Raw genomic sequence first — 19,269 nt, 5'->3', positions numbered from 1 at the left:
CACGCAGGCCAGGGGAACAGGAAGAAAAAAACACAAGCCACGCCGCAACGGCAAGCCAACCAAAGAGGCACGCCAACGGCAAACAGGCGAAAACAGAGGCAACCCAGGAAGACAGAGGGCCAGGGCGCATGCAGGAAGGAAGAACCTCCCAACCACCAAGTACCAAGGGCACAAGCGCACCTCACCAGGGCAGAACAACCGCAGAGCAGGGGAGTCCAAGCAACAGGCGGACGCCCCCCCCCCCCCGGCAAGAAAGAAGGGCCGGAGAACCCCCGAGAGAGCCAAAAGGAGGAGGCCCACCCGAACCCAGGGCCACTCCAAAGCCGAAACTCCAGAGGAGGAGAAAGGACAGCAAGGAGGCAGGAATAACGCACCCCCAGCCCACAGCCTCGACGAACAGAACACAACCAGCCGAGGAGGCACGGGGAAGGCAAACCAAGGCGGAAACGAAAGGAGGAAACTGAGGAAAACAGCATCCACCCAACAAGACCGGCAGAGAGACGCCCAAAGGACGACCCCCACCAGCAACAGCCATGGACAACAGGCCAAGAGACGGAACCAAGCCCAACAAGGCCAACCCGCCCATACCCAGCCCAACCGCTACACAGCAAAGAAGGTCAGGGAACAGGAAGGAAACAGGGGCGCACCACACACGGTACACACCAGGAAGGCAGGAAGAGGACCCCAAAACACCCCCCCTTCCCCCAACAGGGAGCCCTGGCGCCCACCAGAACACAGCGCAGGGCAGAGAAGTCCCCCCCCCTGAAGAGGCCACAGCAAGAACCACACCGGCCGCAGGGAGGGAGCCCAGGCCAGGCCCAGGAGGAACCTGCAAAAGAAAGACAGCAGGAAACACAGTCCAATCTGTCGGAGACAGAAAAAAGAACAGGCTGCATGCTGGGTTGGTACTGCTTATGTACTCCCAGTGGGAGGGAGCAGGTAGGGTATCCCAGCATGCTCCTTTTCTTTTTTCTGTCGTGGAGATGGTTATCTCCCTATTTTAAGGAATGGGACGGGGTCTGGAGGGACCTGGGGGTAATGGAGTGTTGGAATGCTTGTGTGTGAGTGTGAGGATCAGTTAGAGTCGGGCTGAGCAGCAAGTGAGCTGCTCCTGGTGGGGTCCCCCCTTGATATCTACCATCTAATCAATAAAGCATTCTACATATGCTACACCTCGTCTTCTACTCTTCATTTCATCATATAACAGTTCCTTTGTTTGATAATATATACTTCGCTTTTCAGACCTTTAGTGACATCATTTACAATCCATTTAAATTTAAAACATGAATACATTGCGGATAAGGAAAATCCTACCTATCACACCAGAAATTTTGAGCGCTTAATTTCAGAATAATAGGAAAAACAAGATCATAATTTGTGAACGGAAGCGGCCTCCCCCAGTTCTGACACACAAAACGCCCGGGATGAAGCTGTTGATTTCAACCCCCTCCCCGGGCCAGATTAATTGTGCCTCTACCACTGTGCCTTGGTTACTATTCAATTACTGGCAGGCTATGAATGTGTCTTTCTCAGCCTACACCTCCCTACAACATGGAGTGCAACTGGAAATGTAATATCTACCGTATTACTGCTGCAATGTCAACTTGTAATGTGCCATGTCTTCTTTTGTTTGATAAATGTTTTTGAAAAAAATTATGAACATCAATGTGATGTTATTTATGCGCTACATTTTTAGTAGTAAATTCATAATTTGCTCTTATTCAGGGCAGAAAGTTGTTTATATATTTCCTTTGTGGAGTCCAAACTGTCATCGCAAAAAGGTTACCTTTTGTATACTCTCGGCGAGGCTCCTGCTCTCCCTCAGATTCCGATGATTCAGAGTCCTCCTTACTAGTGGTCGGTTTGTCAGGATGGAACCTGCGAGTGAATACAAGACAGAATGCTCACAAAAAGCAGAAGAGCGGGCCAAATTACTTACTCAGCCACTTTAAATCTTAAATAAACATTTTGGCCCTTGCAGAAAAGTGAAAGCAACTTCCGTCGATACAGGCCCACAGACGTCTTGTTTCTTATCTCAATGCACCAATATGCATTTTTACCATTTATTTGTCTATTTTTATGCATTTATAAATCCCTTGTTCCTTCATAAAAACAGTGGTTCTGAATAAAAATGTTGTATTTGGTCAATCATTTCGATGGCATTTTGTCATGGTTGGGTTCTATTGGAATGCGGAGTGTTGGTGGTAATGTGTGAAATGCTCAGGAGTGAGGGGACAGTTACTGTGCTGGCAGGCAGCTCCCTGCTGGTGTTACGACTTCTATTGAAAAAAATAAAGATTAAACTACTTACCTGTGCCCTGGGAGTACTTTGTTTCACTGGTAACTAGCTTAAAAAATGTTCCAGGAGGAGAGTGCTGTGTTCGGGGGCAGCATTGATGGAGCAAGCACTCGTAGTGAAGAGACTTGCTCGAACCAATCCACTTGTTTAACTCACTAACAAGTTACTAATCTTGTTTTCGTGAATAACTAATACGCACCTGATTGAACACATTAGCCATTGAATATATTTACAAAAGGAAACAAGTATCCCTGGAACATGTCATGCCTTGGAAGCATTGAGTTTGTGTGTCATGCCTTGGAAGCACTGAGTTTGTGTGCACGAGAATCGGCGCAGGCGGCTCCTCAGAGGGATGCGAGGAAGTTTGAAAGGAGCTGTGGCGGCTGCTATTACTTCGTGCCAACTCTGTCTGAGGTCGGCCGAGGTGGGTTTCATTCAGGGCTACTAGAAGAAAGCCAGACACCTGCATTGATCAGTCGCTTCATTCCAATTAAATCACAATTTGCTCAACTACAAAATTATGGCGCAGCCAGAGAGCGACAGAAGATGGCAGTGCAAAGACACGTGGGGCAGTCAAGTGGGCCAGGAAATATAAAAATAAAAACTATTGTTATCAGTGTCTCGTTGGACCTGTCCTGTTCAGTCGCGGCCGGCAAGACGGGCGGGTGGGAGGGTGAAAGCGGGACAGAAATTGAAAGAAATAAAACTCACCACCCCACCTCAGCTCTTGGCTGGTCCCGACTCCTGCAGTTCCTGCTGCTCTCAGCTCTCATAAGGAAAGCCACCCACAGGCAGACTTCCTCCTCTCCAACAATCACAACACTGCAATGGCAGCGTTGTGATTGTTGCGGTGCAGGCGCACAGCGCCCCAGCTGAGCGCCTCTAGGGAGGCCCTTTTCTCTATGTAGTAACATGTCCTATGCAGGTGTCTGGAATCAGTCTGGACAAATATCCCTCAGTTTATGTTGTCTAAACCCACATATCCTATATAGATTTGTAGAAACTACACGACAGGTCACAGCCAATGTTGGTTTGGTTCTTATTTAACAGTAATTCAGTTGTGCGTTCTCAGTGACCCCTGCTCACATTTTCCCAGAGATGTCTGGAGTGGGGAGGGAACAATCCACCGCAGCTGAGTAGGTATATGCTATGTATTGGCTGTAGATTTGTTCAAGCTTGAAGGATTATAGTTCCATACATTGTGCATAAACCTTATCTCTATTTCCTTGAAATTACTTTGGAAATGTCTGTCCAAGAAGAGGCTGCGCCTGCATTAAATGCAAAGGCAGCAGAGGAAAGAGAGGAAGATGGAGCTATAAACATTTCAGAAAATTGCAGAAACGCACTCACTTTAAAATGAGTAGATTTTGGAGTCCCAGTATTAGGTGGGACTGTTAACTTCGTGATTGAGGCACACAAGAAATACAAAATATAGGTGTTCTATTCTTTGGTCAAATTCCCACCTGCAAATGAACACACACATACATTTCATTCTTACCCCCCAGATAAAATACCAGATGAATATTCTCCATACAGGGGACATAGACGTCCTGCTCACTTAGCAAGAGTATATAAATTGGTTTAAAAGCGCCCTCCCACATACCACAGAAAAGTGAAATTCGGTCTACTCAGCAGAGACAGAGTCACAAAGAAATAATCAAACTTTTCAGAACGCTTACACAGTTCATTATGAGAAAACACACACTTCATTCTACAAGGGTCACTCCAGCAGGTCAACTACAAGGAACCACAACTAAAATCATCCCACAAACGCTGAACGTGATTATGGGAAGAATGCCCACTAAACGTGTGAAAATGTAATTCTGGTTGGGACAGAAAATAGCACAACTTGAGGTAGTGTTTACAAACACAGCCCCGCAAGAAAAACACAGAATACTGACGATCTGCTTGCCAATGGGGATAGCTCCCCTGATAGAGGATTGTACTACTTGGGGTACAGTCTTTGCTGCCGTCTATACCAGGACTCATGGTACCCCCTCATTAGCAGTCATACCAGAAGTATCGAAACAAATACAGAACTAGTACGGGCAGAACCTGCCCTGGACTTGGGGATGAAATTGATAGGCAATTTGTCCCAGGTATCTACAATTATGTTAGCAAACATAACCAGTTTGACCCCATGAAAGCAAGTCACCCAAGATGAGCACCACTTGGAATTCACGGGTGTTCCTCAGACCAAGGAATTACAGCGACACGGTCCCTACCTCCGCGCTTCTGCTGGACATGCCTGACCTTGAGATGGACGTCAAAGGGTAACTCCTGGTCAGCCTTGTTTATCTGCTGACTACCGGTCTCCGCAAAAAGAAGTAGTCCCATCCTAAGACCGATCACACCCACCCGCCCTGGTCCCACTGGGCATTTCCCATCAAAGGAACGAGCGCAAATCACAAATACCAATGCCTTAGCGTCTCTGCCTGATCACATGATGATCGCCCGATGCAGCCACTGATCTCGCTCGGATGCCAAAACTGCACAGGCGAGACCCCAAAGAGTTTTTCAGGACCCCCCCCCCCCAACTGCCACAGTTGTCCCGGCATCAGGGACTCACAGGCCAGTATACAAATAACTCTGATGCCTAGCACCAAAATGGCTACCCATAGCCCAGACTCAGAATGCCCAAGACAGGCATAACCCCACCGATGTGACCCCAGCATCCGCAGAAAGGGTGCGCATCAGGAGTCCTGTGCATCAACTCTCCCCAGGTAAGCAGCCCTGCCTACAAAGAGTCACAGACGCACTGTTAATGTTCCCGGATGCCTGACCTTAAAATGGCAGCTCCGCGATCTTAATCACCACTTAGGAGCAACTTCAGATAACCAGAGGAGCTTCTCTACTCCACGATAATACCGCACATGGACCGCGTAACAATCTGCGAACTAAACTGTCCAGGCTGGTGTTCGCCTACCCGAGCATCTCATGGAGCAGGAAGTCTTCAGGTTGAATGGAAGGTAAGGGATTGCTCAGTAGGTCAGGAATCCCTACCTCCCTGACCCAGTGAAAATGCCCTAACATGACCAACCCCCTCCAAGATCCCCAGCGCCACATCAGGAATTAAAGCACTGCGTGTACTAGATCGAGCCTGACCTTCTATCAAGAGCAGACCCCTGAAGAGTTGTCTCCATCCCACTACAACCAGTCTGAAAGCAGACCAATGCTTTAATATATCAAGCCTGACCTGCCACCCAGAGCAGATCCCACAGAGTAGTCTCCATCTCACTTCTACTAGTCCACTAGCAGATCAATGTCCCCCGCACCACACATTTCCCTACTGACCTCGTCGCACCTCAGTCCAGGGCTACAGTTAATCACAATCTACCCGATACCTCCGGCCCTCCGCGTAGGAGAGCATCTAAGCACAGATCCACAGGTCCACAATTAGAGAAGCCACACCCTCGCCTCCCACTCCCAACATGAGATCTCGTCCCTTAGTTGGTGGCCCCTGACCTATTTCTTTCTTATTTCTATCCTCTTCCCGACAGAACCACGTTCTCCCCCTCTCCGAATCGTTATCGCTAAGGGAACCACCATCTCATCCAATCAAATGAAAGAAAGAAAATGGCACCCAGCACGCCAATTTTTATGTGCCCCCCCCGTAACAAACTACTTGAAACTTCACGGCCCGAACTCCTTTGCGATCAGTTTCTCCCCAACCTCTTATTTAAAGGGAAAAGTAACCTCAAACACAGACGGATTAGACTGCACCCTCAAACACTTTTTACAGACATCTACCACTGCTCCTCCAAAGGGCAGAAAAAAATGGATCTCATCTTCCACGCAGAAAGACTCGATAATTGGACCGCCACGTTCAGAACACAGCTTTCCATCTCCAAAACTACGACCACTCCTCATAGCAGCAAACTGACGACCTCAGTCACTAACCGTTAGATATGGAGCAGGAACACTTATGTAACCATCTACACAAATGGCACAGTCCTAATCCAATCCGACAATGAGAATCTAGAGGCCTTCGACTACTCCTTCCCATCACTGCAAATCGCCCCCTACTCTCCCTGCCCTAAATGTTCCCCCAGCCAGCCTTCCTGGCCAGGAGAGCCAATCAACCATTCCCATGCCCTGTGCCAGAACAACCATTCTTCCTACACGAGTCACCGCCCGCACCTTCGCCCCCACGAATCATGAGCTCCAACTTCCCGCCGAGTGCCACCCACACCCTCCTCCTCCTCAACCTTCAATCATGGAATGACCCTCACCCGCAATCACAGACCTCTAGCTACTTCCCTCCTGCCGAGGCCAACAGAACGTAAAACCGGGTCATGATCCACTGCTCCCCCTGTCTACGGTCCCAAACACAGACAGCTCTATCACCAATAGGCTTCACAACACGGACATGCCCACCTCCTCCCCAGACGTCCCTGCCCTAGTCACCCCTACCCTCCTCTGTAAACATGGAGCATTGTCTCGCACTTCTAGAAAGCCAGCTAGAATTGATAACTCTGAACCTGAGCGAAATCTTAACCAACCGCGACATGGCCCGAAAGACTAAGCTAACTCCTCCCTGGACTCCCACTCTGATCAGCTCCACCTATCTAAGACCTGACAACATACTATGCCCGAGTGGGTTCCCAACACCCCTGCGACCCTGACACAGAGACCCGGAGAATCTGATACAGAGAACCGAACAAAGAGACCCAGAAGAATCAAAGTAGATATGTCCTCGAAGGAAGCGGGGGAGCTAACTTTAACCTAAAACTCTCCCCCACAGTCTCCCCTAAATCCAACAGTCAAGTGATCACTGATTTCAGAAGGGATCCCGCACATTGAATTCACCAAGACCCCCAGCCCGCCTCACTACCATACCCAGGATCCCCCTCGTAAAGGTTCACAACAAAGAGGAGCCCTCTACCAACTGCATGCTCATAAACTGCAGATCAGTCTCCAAACATGCAACAGAATTAGCAGAAACCATCCTCACCCATGACATAGACATTGCATTCATCACCGAGACTTGGATAAATGAGTTCTCCGCACCAAGCCTAGATATGTTGGTGCCCCCAGGCTTCACTATCATCAACAAGGACAGAAAAGATCAAAGAGGTGGAGGCATAGCACACATACATAAGAACAACATTGCCATTGTGGAAATGGACACCTTCAATTACAGCAACATTGAATGTCTTACTGCCAACATCAAGACAAACGATAATAGAGCCATACACTGCCATCTTCTATATCATCCCCTAGGCAGCACACCTCCGCATTTGGGGAACACCTTTCTGACCCGATTGCTCACTGCTCACTCGGTGACTCAAACAACCTAATTCCTGGGGACCTAAACCTCTGTTAGAATGATATAATCAAATGGCTAATTCAAGCGAATTGGATTGTCACGCTGCCGCTTTTGAATTACTGCTGCACTTTTAAACATTGTCGGAGCACTTTGCTCCTTTTTAAAATTGGACTTGTTGTGTTGTGAATTTCTTTTCATAAATCGGAACTGGTGGTAACCTCATTTTTAATATCATCCTCCTTACTCCCCCTATGTACGTATTGCCTCCACATTAAAAGAAATTAACAAGACTCACCACTTGGGTGAAATTCGCGCAGCCTCACTCGCGACCGCCATCTTGGGTGAGGGCTCAGAGACGCTCCCAAGACGCCTCTGGGGGTAGCGCTCTAGTCTTTCTGTGTGCTCTTTGGCAAATACTATTTAGGGGACTAGTTGGCTGCGCGCGGACAACAAATTGGATTGTCACGCTGCCGCTGCCGCTTTTAAATTACTGCTGCACTTTTAAACATTGTCGGAGCACTTTGCTCCTTTTTAAAATTGGACTTGTTGTGTTGTGAATTTCTTTTCATAAATCGGAACTGGTGGTAACCTCATTTTTAATTTCATCCTCCTTACTCTCCCTATGTTCGCATTGCCTGCACATTAAAAGAAATTAACATGAATCACCACTTGGGTGAAATTCCTGCCGCCTCACTCCCGACCGCAATCTTGACTGTGGGCTCAGAGACGCTCCCAAGACGCCTCTGGGGGTAGCGCTCTAGTCTTTCCATGTGCTCTTTGCCATATACCATTTAAAGGACTAGAATGCAAGCGCGCAGCGCACACGCGCAGCGACGCGCCGTATGAGCGCCAGAGGAAAGCCCTCTGCGCCCGTCCGCGCCAGGACGGGCCCAGGGGCCAGTACCCTTCGTCTACCTCGTATATATTCTATGGATACCCTTCGGGCTCTTAGGACAGGTAATACTGGGCTAGACACTACAATACTAGCCACGCTCCGGGAAGAAGCTTTGCTGCAGGGAGAAGGCAAACCCAGACGATCTAGAAGTTCGCCATACCCCCTTAGGTCCCGAGGGCTAAAAATAGCGACGCTGAACACGCGTTCCTTGCAAAAGCAAGGATGTCTTTTCGCTCCTTGCTGATCGAGAGATTGATATCCTTGCCCTTACGGAGACCTGGCTAGGTTCTTCATCTACGCCGGATATACTGGCGGCCTTGCCTCCCGAATTTGAAGCGCTATGGTATAATCGCCCCAATGACTGTCGAGGGGGGGGGTTGCCATTTTATTTTAAAAAAGTCTCAAGATGACACAGGTCGTAGCTTAAAACTGTGACTATGCGGAGCTCCTGGGGATACAAATCTCACTTAAATCCTCCTGTATTATGTTGCTGGTAGTGTACCGCCCACCACAGAGCTCGCCAGACTTTAATGACGCCTTCCTGGAGCTTTTGACGGATTTGGGCTCCAGATATAAATCCCTTATGGTGGTAGGGGACTTCAACTACCACTGGGATAAGGTACCTAAAGACTCCACAGAGGTAGAGTGCGAAAATAATCTTTCCTCGCTTAACTTACAGCAACTAGTATTGGGACCTACGCATATGAAGTGCCGTACATTAGATTTAATTTGGTCCTCTATATCCCAGACAGAAATAATTGAGGTTAGTCCCTGTATATGGTCAGACCATTTCCTGATTAAGTGCTGGGTTCCAGGAGACCCCTCTCATGCAGTGTCCAGTCAATTGTGGAGAAAGGTCAGGTCTTGGAAGAAGATAGAGGCAGACTCTTTACTTTCCACGCTGCTTTCCACTCCACTTCCTAAGATGAGGGAGACAAACCTAGACTCCGATACTACTGCCCTTATGGCCTGGATCCGTGCTGCTCTAGACAAACTGGCCTGTGAGCGTCTAGAGAAGACCAGAGCAAAAGGAAAGGGAGCACCGTGGTTTGATGCCACACTCAGGGAAAAGAAACAAGCCCTCCGTAAGGCGGAAAGAAGGTGGAGACTCAGCTACAGCCCAGCGGAGTAAGAAACTTATAAAATGCTACTCTCAACATATAAGGCAGATATCCTGGTGAGGAACTCAGCCTTCTATGAGAATAGAATTAGAGGGGCCACGAACAAACAAAGGGAGACCTTTGCGATCCTAAGGGAATTAACGCAGCTGGATGGGAAGATTCCTGCTAGGGACCAACCCGACTGTGACACCTTTCAGAGGTTCTTTCTTCAGAAAGTACAGGACAATATTAGGGATAGCACGGAGATCCCAGCTGAACCTCTGCTGTCATCTTGCCCTGCTAGTCAGGAGTCGATAAGGACGTTGAACAGTTTCCCATGTATTGACGAGGAGAGCCTGGCTGTGCTTGTCAGCCAAGTCAAGTCAGGTTCTAGCACGGATCCAAACCCCCGAGAATCTTTCAAATGGCCCTGCCTGGTATTCAAACTCAGCTGCTGAGCCTACTGAACGACTCATTAGAGGCGGGCTATCTCCCAGTCCAGCTGAAGGAAGCTAGGGTCTCTCCACTCTTAAAGAAAGTAGGAGCAGACACCAAGGCTCTAAAGAACTATAGGCCTATCTCCCAACTGCCATTTCTGGGCAAAATCCTGGAAAAACATGCTCTGAACACACTGGCTAGCTACCTGAAGGAACATGGTTTACTCCATGCCAGGCAGGCGGGCTTTCGGCCCCAACATAGTACAGAACTAGTAATGGCCACTGTCACTGATGAGCTGAGAATCAGGGTGGACAATAAACAACCTTGTGCCCTGATTCTATTGGACTTCTCAGCGGCATTCGATACGGTCAGCCATACCATCTTGCTGGACCGTATCGCAAAGCTGGGAATAACAGGACAAGCGCTCAAAGTGGCTTGAATCTTTTCTGATGGGTCGAACCCAGAGGGTGCACTTGAGAGTCTGAGGCAAGTGATGTGACCTGGGGCGTACCCCAGGGGTCCGCACTTTCTCCCTTGCTCTTTAATATTTACTTACAACCCCTGGTGGAGGAGTTAATGCATAGGAAGTGTCAAACGTTTAACTATGCTGACGATACCCAGCTATTGGTCCAGCTGGAAGATACAATGGAAGTACAGGAATCAGTAAGGAATTTGCTCCGATTCACTGTAAATTGGATGACCAATAACCTTTTGAAAGTCAACGCTGAAAAAACAGAGGTGCTGGTCATCACAAACCGAGTCAATCCCTGGTGCGATCTGTTCTGGCCCCCAGAACTAGGTACAACACCTATTCCTGGTAGGGTAGTCAAAAGCCTGGGGCTAAAGATTGATGCAGACCTTTCCATGGCCCCTCAAGTTTCGGCGGTAGTGGGGTCCGGCACAGGGGTGCTGAGGCAACTGCGAAAGTTAGCACCCATTCTATCAGCCCCCCACTCTGCAGTCCATTGTGTCCGCCAAAGTCATCTCGAGGCTGGATCATGGAAATGCTTTATACCTTGGTCTGCCGCAGAAGTTGTTGAGGAAACTGCAGGTGGTGCAGAACGATGCGGCCAGGCTGATTTATTCCCTACCTAGGAACTCGCATGCAACCCCACTTCTCCGGAAGCTGCACTGGATGCCTGTTAAGTTCAGAGTGCAGTTTAAGCGTCTTTGCATGGCTCACAAGGCAATCTTCGGCAAAGCCCCAGAATACATTAAACAGCGCCTGAGGAAGTACATTCCAGGCAGAACCTTGCGTTCGGGTAAGGCCTCCAATCTGATCCAACCCAGATTTAAGTTAAAATCTAAAGGGAGCAAGGCTCTTTCTGTACTTCTCCCGCAGTTGTGGAACAAGCTACCGGCCAGCCTGAAGGAAGACTCGCAGCTACTGTCCTTCAGGAAGAACTTGAAGACTTATCTGTTTAAAAAGTCAACATCTTCGCCCTAACTGGGGCGGACGGCGGAGTGATCTAGGAGACAGCAGGTTATGTTCCTTTTCTGTGTGAGCGCTTAGAGACCGGTGGTGATAGGCGCTATACAAAAACACTATAACATAACATAACATAACAAACCCTAAACAATCTTCTTCAGGACAACAATCTTACCCAATTCTGCTCTGACGAATCGCACAATAAAGGAGCAACCTCAGATGCCATTATCGCTCAATGTGATGCAGTTACGATTGACCACATTAAACCCGTGAACTGATCCGACCACCACAATATCATATTCCAGCCCACCCTCTCAAGACCCCCCAAGTTGTCTAGAAATCTAACTCAGATTCCTAAAGCCTACCTAGAGGAAAGGATTTGCTCACTCCTCCCCAGCGCCTCTAATCACCTCACCACAACTGAACTCACCTCGCACTACAGCTCAAATATGACGTCCATTCTTGATCAAATAGCCCCCCTCTTAAATGAAAAAAAAAAGGAATATTCCAATGAAAGATCATGGTTTAACACTGACATCAACTCTGAAAGGAGACATCTAAGAGCCACAGTGAGACTTTGGAGAAGCAACCCTTCCGACATCCTCCGTGAGCAACTCAAAGCAGCTCGCAGGAAGTATAAAAAGCACATCCAGAACGAAAAAAACCTAATTTTTCTGCACCACGCTGGACAACGCAAAAAACAGGCCCACAGAGCTCTTTAAAAACATTAGACAACAAACCTGCAAACCTGCTCCCTCCTCAGTGCAGGCTTCCAAAGAGCACTGCAAACAACTTTGCCAACTTCTTTGAGGACAAGAGCAATAAGATTGAGCTCTCACTGGACATCAACATCACCCCCCTCAAGAGCATCTCACCTGGGACCAAGGACAACACAGCCAAGCCCCCTTCAAAATCCTAGAAATCTTTTATCCCTATACATGAAGCAGAGATAGTCAAACTGATCTCCACAGCCAAACCATCCTCCCACGCTCTAGACCCTCTACATCCACAACTGACCAAAAAGCTGAAACTATCCCTTGCCCCGCTCTAGTGCAAGATCATAAACAGCTCCCTGAGAACCGTAGTTGTCCCAGACTGCCTCAAAGTCGGTCAAGTCACGCTGCTGCTTAAGAAACCAGGCCTAGACACAAAAGATCTAAATAATTTCAAACCAGGTTCTAACTTACCTCCTCTATCCAAAACCTTCAAAAGATGTGTGCTCCTTCAACAAACTTGCCACTTGGATAGCATCAACCTTCTCGATTCCCACCACTCTGGCTTCAGAAAAGGCTGCAGCACGGAAACCGCGACCCTCAACGTCATTGATGACATCCACATATCACTTGTGGACAAATGCTGCCTTCTCATTCTCCTAGACCTGCCGGCAGCTTTCAACACGGTTGACCACAAACTTCTCATTAAGGTGCTTCAAGAAAGGGCAGGTCTAGATGAGGTAGTCCTACACTGGTTCTCCTCCTTCCTTCACAACCGCATCCAATGAATAAAAATCAAAAACTGTGCGTCCGATCTACACTCTGTCAGCAGGGGAGCCCCCCCAAGGTTCAGTGCTCTCCCCGCAACTTTTCAATATTTACATGGAGCCACTCACAACCCTACTCAGAAAAACCAACATCCCCTTCCATCTGTATGCATATGACACACAGATCTATCTGGAAACCACCTCCATTGAGGACATTCAGGGACTCAATGACACGCTGAGCGAAGTCCAACACTGGCTATCAAGTAACCAGCTAAAAACCTAATACCTCCTGCCTTCTGTAATTAGCAAAGACAGCCACTTATGCCTGTTGGGTACCATCTTTGATAAGTACCACTTGTACAATCAGGCCAACCGTATCAAATTTCCGGTAGATAAAGTACAGAGTCTCATCCTATTCCAGCTTCAAACTACTAATTCTTTACATGCAGGAAACAAAGTAACGACTGTCACTCTATAAGTAACTGTGCATAACCATTGCTCCAGAAATCAGTGTTTGCTGTGCGCATCGATCAATATGCCCTTACATCAAGTGGACAGGGTAGGACTGTCATTCAGATTAACATTCCCACACAACAGGCATTGACAAATGCTAACATACTTCTATCGGATACAAGGGGTCTGATGCACAAGTCAGTCTTATGGTGTTATTACAGCATATCACTTCCCAATATAAGGTTGTCTACACATTTTGTGGGCACGTTTGCCTGCCTTGCTCCCTACTTAGGAGTAACCAAATTTAAGCTCAGCATAATAATGGCAACAGGAAACCATGCAAAGATGGCGCCTACCCACGGGCGAACGTACATGAATACGTCCAAAGTTACAATACCGTAGTGACGTCATCACGGAAATGAAGAGCGCATAACTAGGAAGACGCGTAATGGCACCTTCAGCACAGAGACTCAGGCAAGGTAAGTGGAGTAGGTAGAAGCAAGCCACAGAGCAGAGGTGAGTGAACTTCTAGACCATCGGCGTAGTCCATTTGGAATACCTGTGTCTAGCTAGTACATACGCAAGCTGTATCTGTATAGTTAAAGGAATTTAACACACGTGGCCATTACCCACCCGTAATTTCTGTTGGACATGAGCCCATATAGGATTCTTGGTTTTTATTAACAATGAGAGGGTAGTGAAAGAAAACAAGATCGGATGTCCCTCACCTTCCTACTGTCTTTGCTTGCCTCGCTAAGGGATTACTTCCATAAGAGAACCGTTCAAGCGGACACCCCGCGCATAGTAGTACACAGCCATAGCATATTTATCAGCGCTACCAAGAACGCACGCCGGCTTAGCGGAGCTAGTCTCTATCCTAATCGTAGACTTACAGGGACAGTCGAAGCACATATACCGTAGAGACCAGTATGCTGGTATCACACGGAGTTGTGGCAACATTTTGTTTTACAAATCATTCCTGCATAGATAATGATAGAGCCTTTTCATGATGATTACCATGATTATCATGATGATAACAATATAACTGAAGCAGTAGTGAAAGGGGCATTCATTCAGTCATCATGATGTTAGTAGAAATAAGACTTAAAGTGACCGTGGTTCCACATTAGTTTTGCTGCAAATGACTTTATTATTTGCAAAGATAGCGCATGTGAGTGCAGGCTATATTTTAATCTTTTTGCACAATGAAAATGTCCTTTTTCCCCCTTCAGATTAAGTTCTAAAAGGAATCTGTAGCGGTTCTACAACTATGGATATGGCACTCGTGTGACACATTATTTAAAGTGATAATCAACAGGAGGATTATCTACTGAGTATACAATAGGTAATACCCCATATTATATCTAAGTAGTGTTTCCCCTTAGGCACAAACAAACACTTGCAATAACAACCTTTTCTTGTTGTCCATCATGTCAGCTACAGCGACTATTGCAGTAATGGTACACATGGTTTAAAGCCAGTCTGAATCAGATGAGAAATTAAAAAGAATTCAGCAGCCAAAGAAAGGATACGTTAATTAAAGGATAACAGAGCGCCTTAAGGTGATATCTCAAACAATTAAACACTTGTCTTTATCCCAGATATCAACCAACAGATCTAAAAACTGCTGTTTGTTGTTCATTTTAATGTCAAAGGGAAATGACAATTGACACAAGGCAGTCTTTACCATAAGGGAGATCAGAGACAAAGAAGAACATCAGAGTGTCCATACGCACTACTGCAAATTAGCTGGACTAGAACCAAAGGGTTAGTCAAGCACATAAAAACAAAAAAAGTGTGGGTAATAAGGAGCAACACACTTGAGTTTTGGTTGGGCTATAGGTAATAAGGATTCTCTAAATACGCAAACCTTCCTTTGGTCTGCTTTGCACAGAAACGTTAGCTTGTTCTAAATAACTTTCCCTTTTATCTTTTTCACTCAAAATGTTGATTCGTTCTTTCTACACTCTACAGCACGGTGAATGGTCTGATCTCTAACACCACGTATCTTGCATGAACACACACTACATAGCAGCAGTATCAAATAATAAATTTTGTAGTAAAAGAAAGTCTTTCCTATGGCGTTACGATAGACATTCATCCCTCTTTAAATTTTAGATCCCCTACCATACCTCCGCTGCAATTAAATTTACAATAGTAAGCGGTCCTGAAGAAGGTGGTCCTAATCAGCTTACCACCGAAACGTGCGTTGACCTGGTTGTTTCCATCAGGCTGCATAACCATGGACATTTAAGAAGATGTATTTATTTATAGCATTTGTAGAGCGCACTGTAACCCTACGGGCATCCTGGCGCTTGGGTACATAGCTAGAGGCTTTGTGGAGACAGGAACATGGACAAGATGCTGGACAAAGTAAAATTATTTATTGTGATGGGTTTTAGGGGGATTTTTGGGGAAAAGCCAGGTTTTTACCTTTTTTCGAAAGGTCAGAAGGTCGGTAGTTTTTCTGATATCGATGGGGAGGTTATTCCAAAGGTGGGCTGCAGCTATACTGAAAGCTCGTCCTCCGCAGGTGGCTTTCCTGATCCTAGGAATGCTGATGAAGTTTAAGGATGAGGATCGGAGAGACCGGGTGGGCTCGTACCATTTGAGTTTGTTCTGGAGTGGTCGGGGACCTAGCCCGTGAGCTGCCCTGAAAACAATACATAGGGATTTAAAGCAGATCCTTTGGTGTATGCGTAGCCAGTGAAGGTCAGCCAGGGCAAGGGTGGTAGAGGATCTTCGCTCACGGGAAAGTGCCAGTTTGGCTGCAGCTGCCTGGACGAGTTTACCACGAGATTACCACGAGTTCTGATCTGCAAGCCATTTCGCAGCTGGAAACTGTTGAATGTAGTGTGATGTATGTTAGAGTTTGTGTGGTGTGTTTTGATTGCATGTGAGGTTGGTACGATTGTGTTTCTGGTAGGGGGATATTTATACTCTATTTTGTTAATTTGACAATATTTATTGTCATATTTTGATCTGCTAATTGGTCATAGGTGTCATTATGCTTTTCTGAATTTTTGCATACACAGATTGTTAAAAAAGAAAAAAAAAATGTTTCATTACTCATGAAATGGTATTATATGAACAAATGAAAAAAAAGAGATAAAACAAATAAAACAAAAATAATTTTCTAAGAAACTATACATTCTCTGTAAGTATAATTGTTGCATTTCATATCATTGAGGGAAAGCATAATAGAGCAAGTGTTGGCCATAGGGAATCAGTGGGTGGTCCAGTGAGAGGTTTATATATTTGCATTGTTTGTGTCCCCTTTTCTCCCATACCAAAACATTTTGATTAAGGGGTACCTCATGTTAGTATTATTACCACCTAAAACTTAACCAAGACAAGACTGAAATACTCTTCATCTCTAACAAAGAAGAGAACCCCCAAATTGCGGAATGGCTAAAAGCGATCGATGAACCTAACGGGAACGTCACCCTGGCGGACTCTGTAAAATCACTAGGTATCACTCTAGACCCGAAATTGGACATGATCAAACGCATTAAGAACTCCGCCAAAAGTGTCTTCCTTAACCTAATGCTACTGAACAAAATAAAACCTTTCATCCCACCCAAGGACCTCAAACAAGCCACCCAAGCATTGGTGTTGTCTAGATTAGACTATGGGATCGCAGCCCTCTCAGGTACGTCAAAGTCACACCATGCTCCCCTCAAAACAACTCTCAACGCCAGAATAGTCACAGGAGTGAAGAAATTCGACCACATCTCACCCAAACTATATTTGCTCCCAATTGAAATGCGTGCTAATTTCAGAACAGCTTGCCTCACGCACAAAGCCTTCACACAGGGAAACCTGAATACCTGGCTTCCAAGCTCAAAAAAGCCAGTCAGACCATGACCCTCAGGAGCTCGAACACACGACTACTCATCCTGCTAAAAGCATGCAAACACAAAACCGCGGCCCGGTCCTTCGCGGGTAGCGCATCCAAAATCTGGAACTCTATTTGCCCCACATCAGAACTATCCCCTCCTTTGCAAAATTCAAAAGACAGCTCAAAAATACTTTCCTAGATCGTTCCCTAGCGAAGAGATAGGAGCTGCAGAAGAGCTGATGACATTACTCCCTGGAAGGGGAGTGCGACCCAAGGCTTTGATACTTGTTGAACGCAATCCAAGTCTTCAATTCCACTTGGTTTCAAAACTCGCTGAAACTCTCGATCCATGTTCTATACTATTACTGTATTTTAGGATCTTTTTCAGTACGACTGTTGTAAAGTGCTCCGATACCCTCAGGTCTGGCCAGCGCTATATAAAACTTGAGAATAAATAAATAAAAGGGGAGGCAGCAGTAGTGGCTATATGCCAATGCCTGAGGAAATGCACTCCTGCACAACAGCATGAAAATTACCAACAATCATCAAAGAAACCTATGCTTCGCTGGGTAGAGATAACATGGATGTTAAACCTGTGAAACTACAATTATTGGGTAATCCCAAAAAGGATAACTCCAAGCAACCACCCGATTTTTCTACAAAGAAATGGGATAATAAACAATAAAAAAAAAAACTGCTAAATACATCACAATCACTGGTTGGGTCCCCTCAAAACGAAATATAAACTGAGAAATTGTGATAATATTAAAAGACCTAACAGGTATCAGGATGCTTATATAGCTACTTAGATGCAGGGGGCAGGGCTGCAATGGTCCTATCATACCTGTCAGCCACACTCAACACCGTGTTGCACACCTTGCGCCTTGCTCGTCTCCAGGCAATTGGAGTATCAGGATCTACGTGGCGCTGACTGCAATTTTACCTGGAGTGCAGGACGCAGCAAATCTGAATTACCCCATGTTCGGCCTCCCCCCAAATCCTGACAATAGGGGTTCCATAAGGGACTATATTGAGCTCTCTGCCCTTCAACATTTTGTGGCACCCCTTATTCAGATGGCTGAAGACCTTGGTGCCAAAGTCATCGTGTATGCTGATGACACGCAGCTCCTTTTCACTTGGAACAAAAATGACTCGTCCACCTCTCTGGTCAAATCCTGTCTGTCAGCTGTCTTTCGCTGGCTCTCCTTGGCCCAGTTAAAATGTAACAAGGGAAAAACAGAGATACTTTTCTTCGGGAACCTTTCCAAGCAATTTTTTTACTCATTTTGGCCAGATGAGTCACCTCTCCCTATCCCCTGGGCTCAACCCACGAAGAATTTAGGGATCTGGATCGATGAGAAGTTGAGTTTCAGTTCTCAGATCAAGAAGTTTACGGGGCTGTGCTTTGGCACCTTGAAATCATTAAAAAAGTTCCTCCCTCTTCTCCCTATCCAGGCAAGGGATCCTGTCACCCTTGCACTTATCACTTGGTGCCTTGATTACGCCAATGCTTTATACGCTGGCCTACCTGGCTACTTATTGATCAAGCTCAAGGTAGTGCAGAATGCCGCTGCCAGAGCTCGTCTTAACATTCCTAAATAGACCACTGCTAGGCAATATCTGCGAAATTTGCACTGGTTGCCAGTAAAAGAGAGGGTAATATTTAAGTCTTTGGTCTTGGCACTTGCAGCTCTCTATGAGCTTGGCCCTGCTCACCTGAGAAAGCATTTTAGGTTCCATGTCCCCTCCAAGCAGATTCACTCCACCATAATGCTTTTGGCCCATGTCCCTCAGTTCCAACTAAAAAGGGTGGGCAGCAGCTCCCTTGCCTATAGAGCAGCTGTGGCATGGAACCAACTCCCCCTGAAATTATGCAGCATTCAGGATTCTAGGCTCTTTAGGAAGAGGCTTAAGACCTTCCTAGCTCCCTTTTCTTCAATCTGCTACGCCCTCTGCATCGTTCTCTTTTTTTAAAAACACTCAGAGAGGAAAGCATGGTCAGAACGCAGATCTAACGAGCAAGCAAAGCCAAGAGATACACATTGCTCTTCAGACTACATTATGA

General features: G+C 46.5%; 1 protein-coding gene across 1 annotated transcript in view; it reads right to left on the bottom strand.

Annotated features, from left to right (window-relative positions):
• Positions 1–19,269, bottom strand: part of LOC147712426 (uncharacterized) — a 1,115,452-nt gene that overhangs the window by 942,503 nt on the left and 153,680 nt on the right. The window contains exon 3 of the mRNA XM_086919651.1: positions 1,787–1,878. Coding sequence (XP_086775777.1) covers positions 1,787–1,878 — 92 coding nt within the window. The remainder of the gene's footprint in view (positions 1–1,786; positions 1,879–19,269) is intronic.

This window comes from Lissotriton vulgaris, chromosome 5 (assembly GCF_964263255.1).
Source record: "Lissotriton vulgaris chromosome 5, aLisVul1.2, whole genome shotgun sequence".
In the NCBI taxonomy this organism is placed as follows: Eukaryota; Metazoa; Chordata; class Amphibia; order Caudata; family Salamandridae; genus Lissotriton; species Lissotriton vulgaris.
Note: the sequence above shows the minus strand (reverse complement) of the source record. Positions and strands in the feature narration are given on the sequence as shown.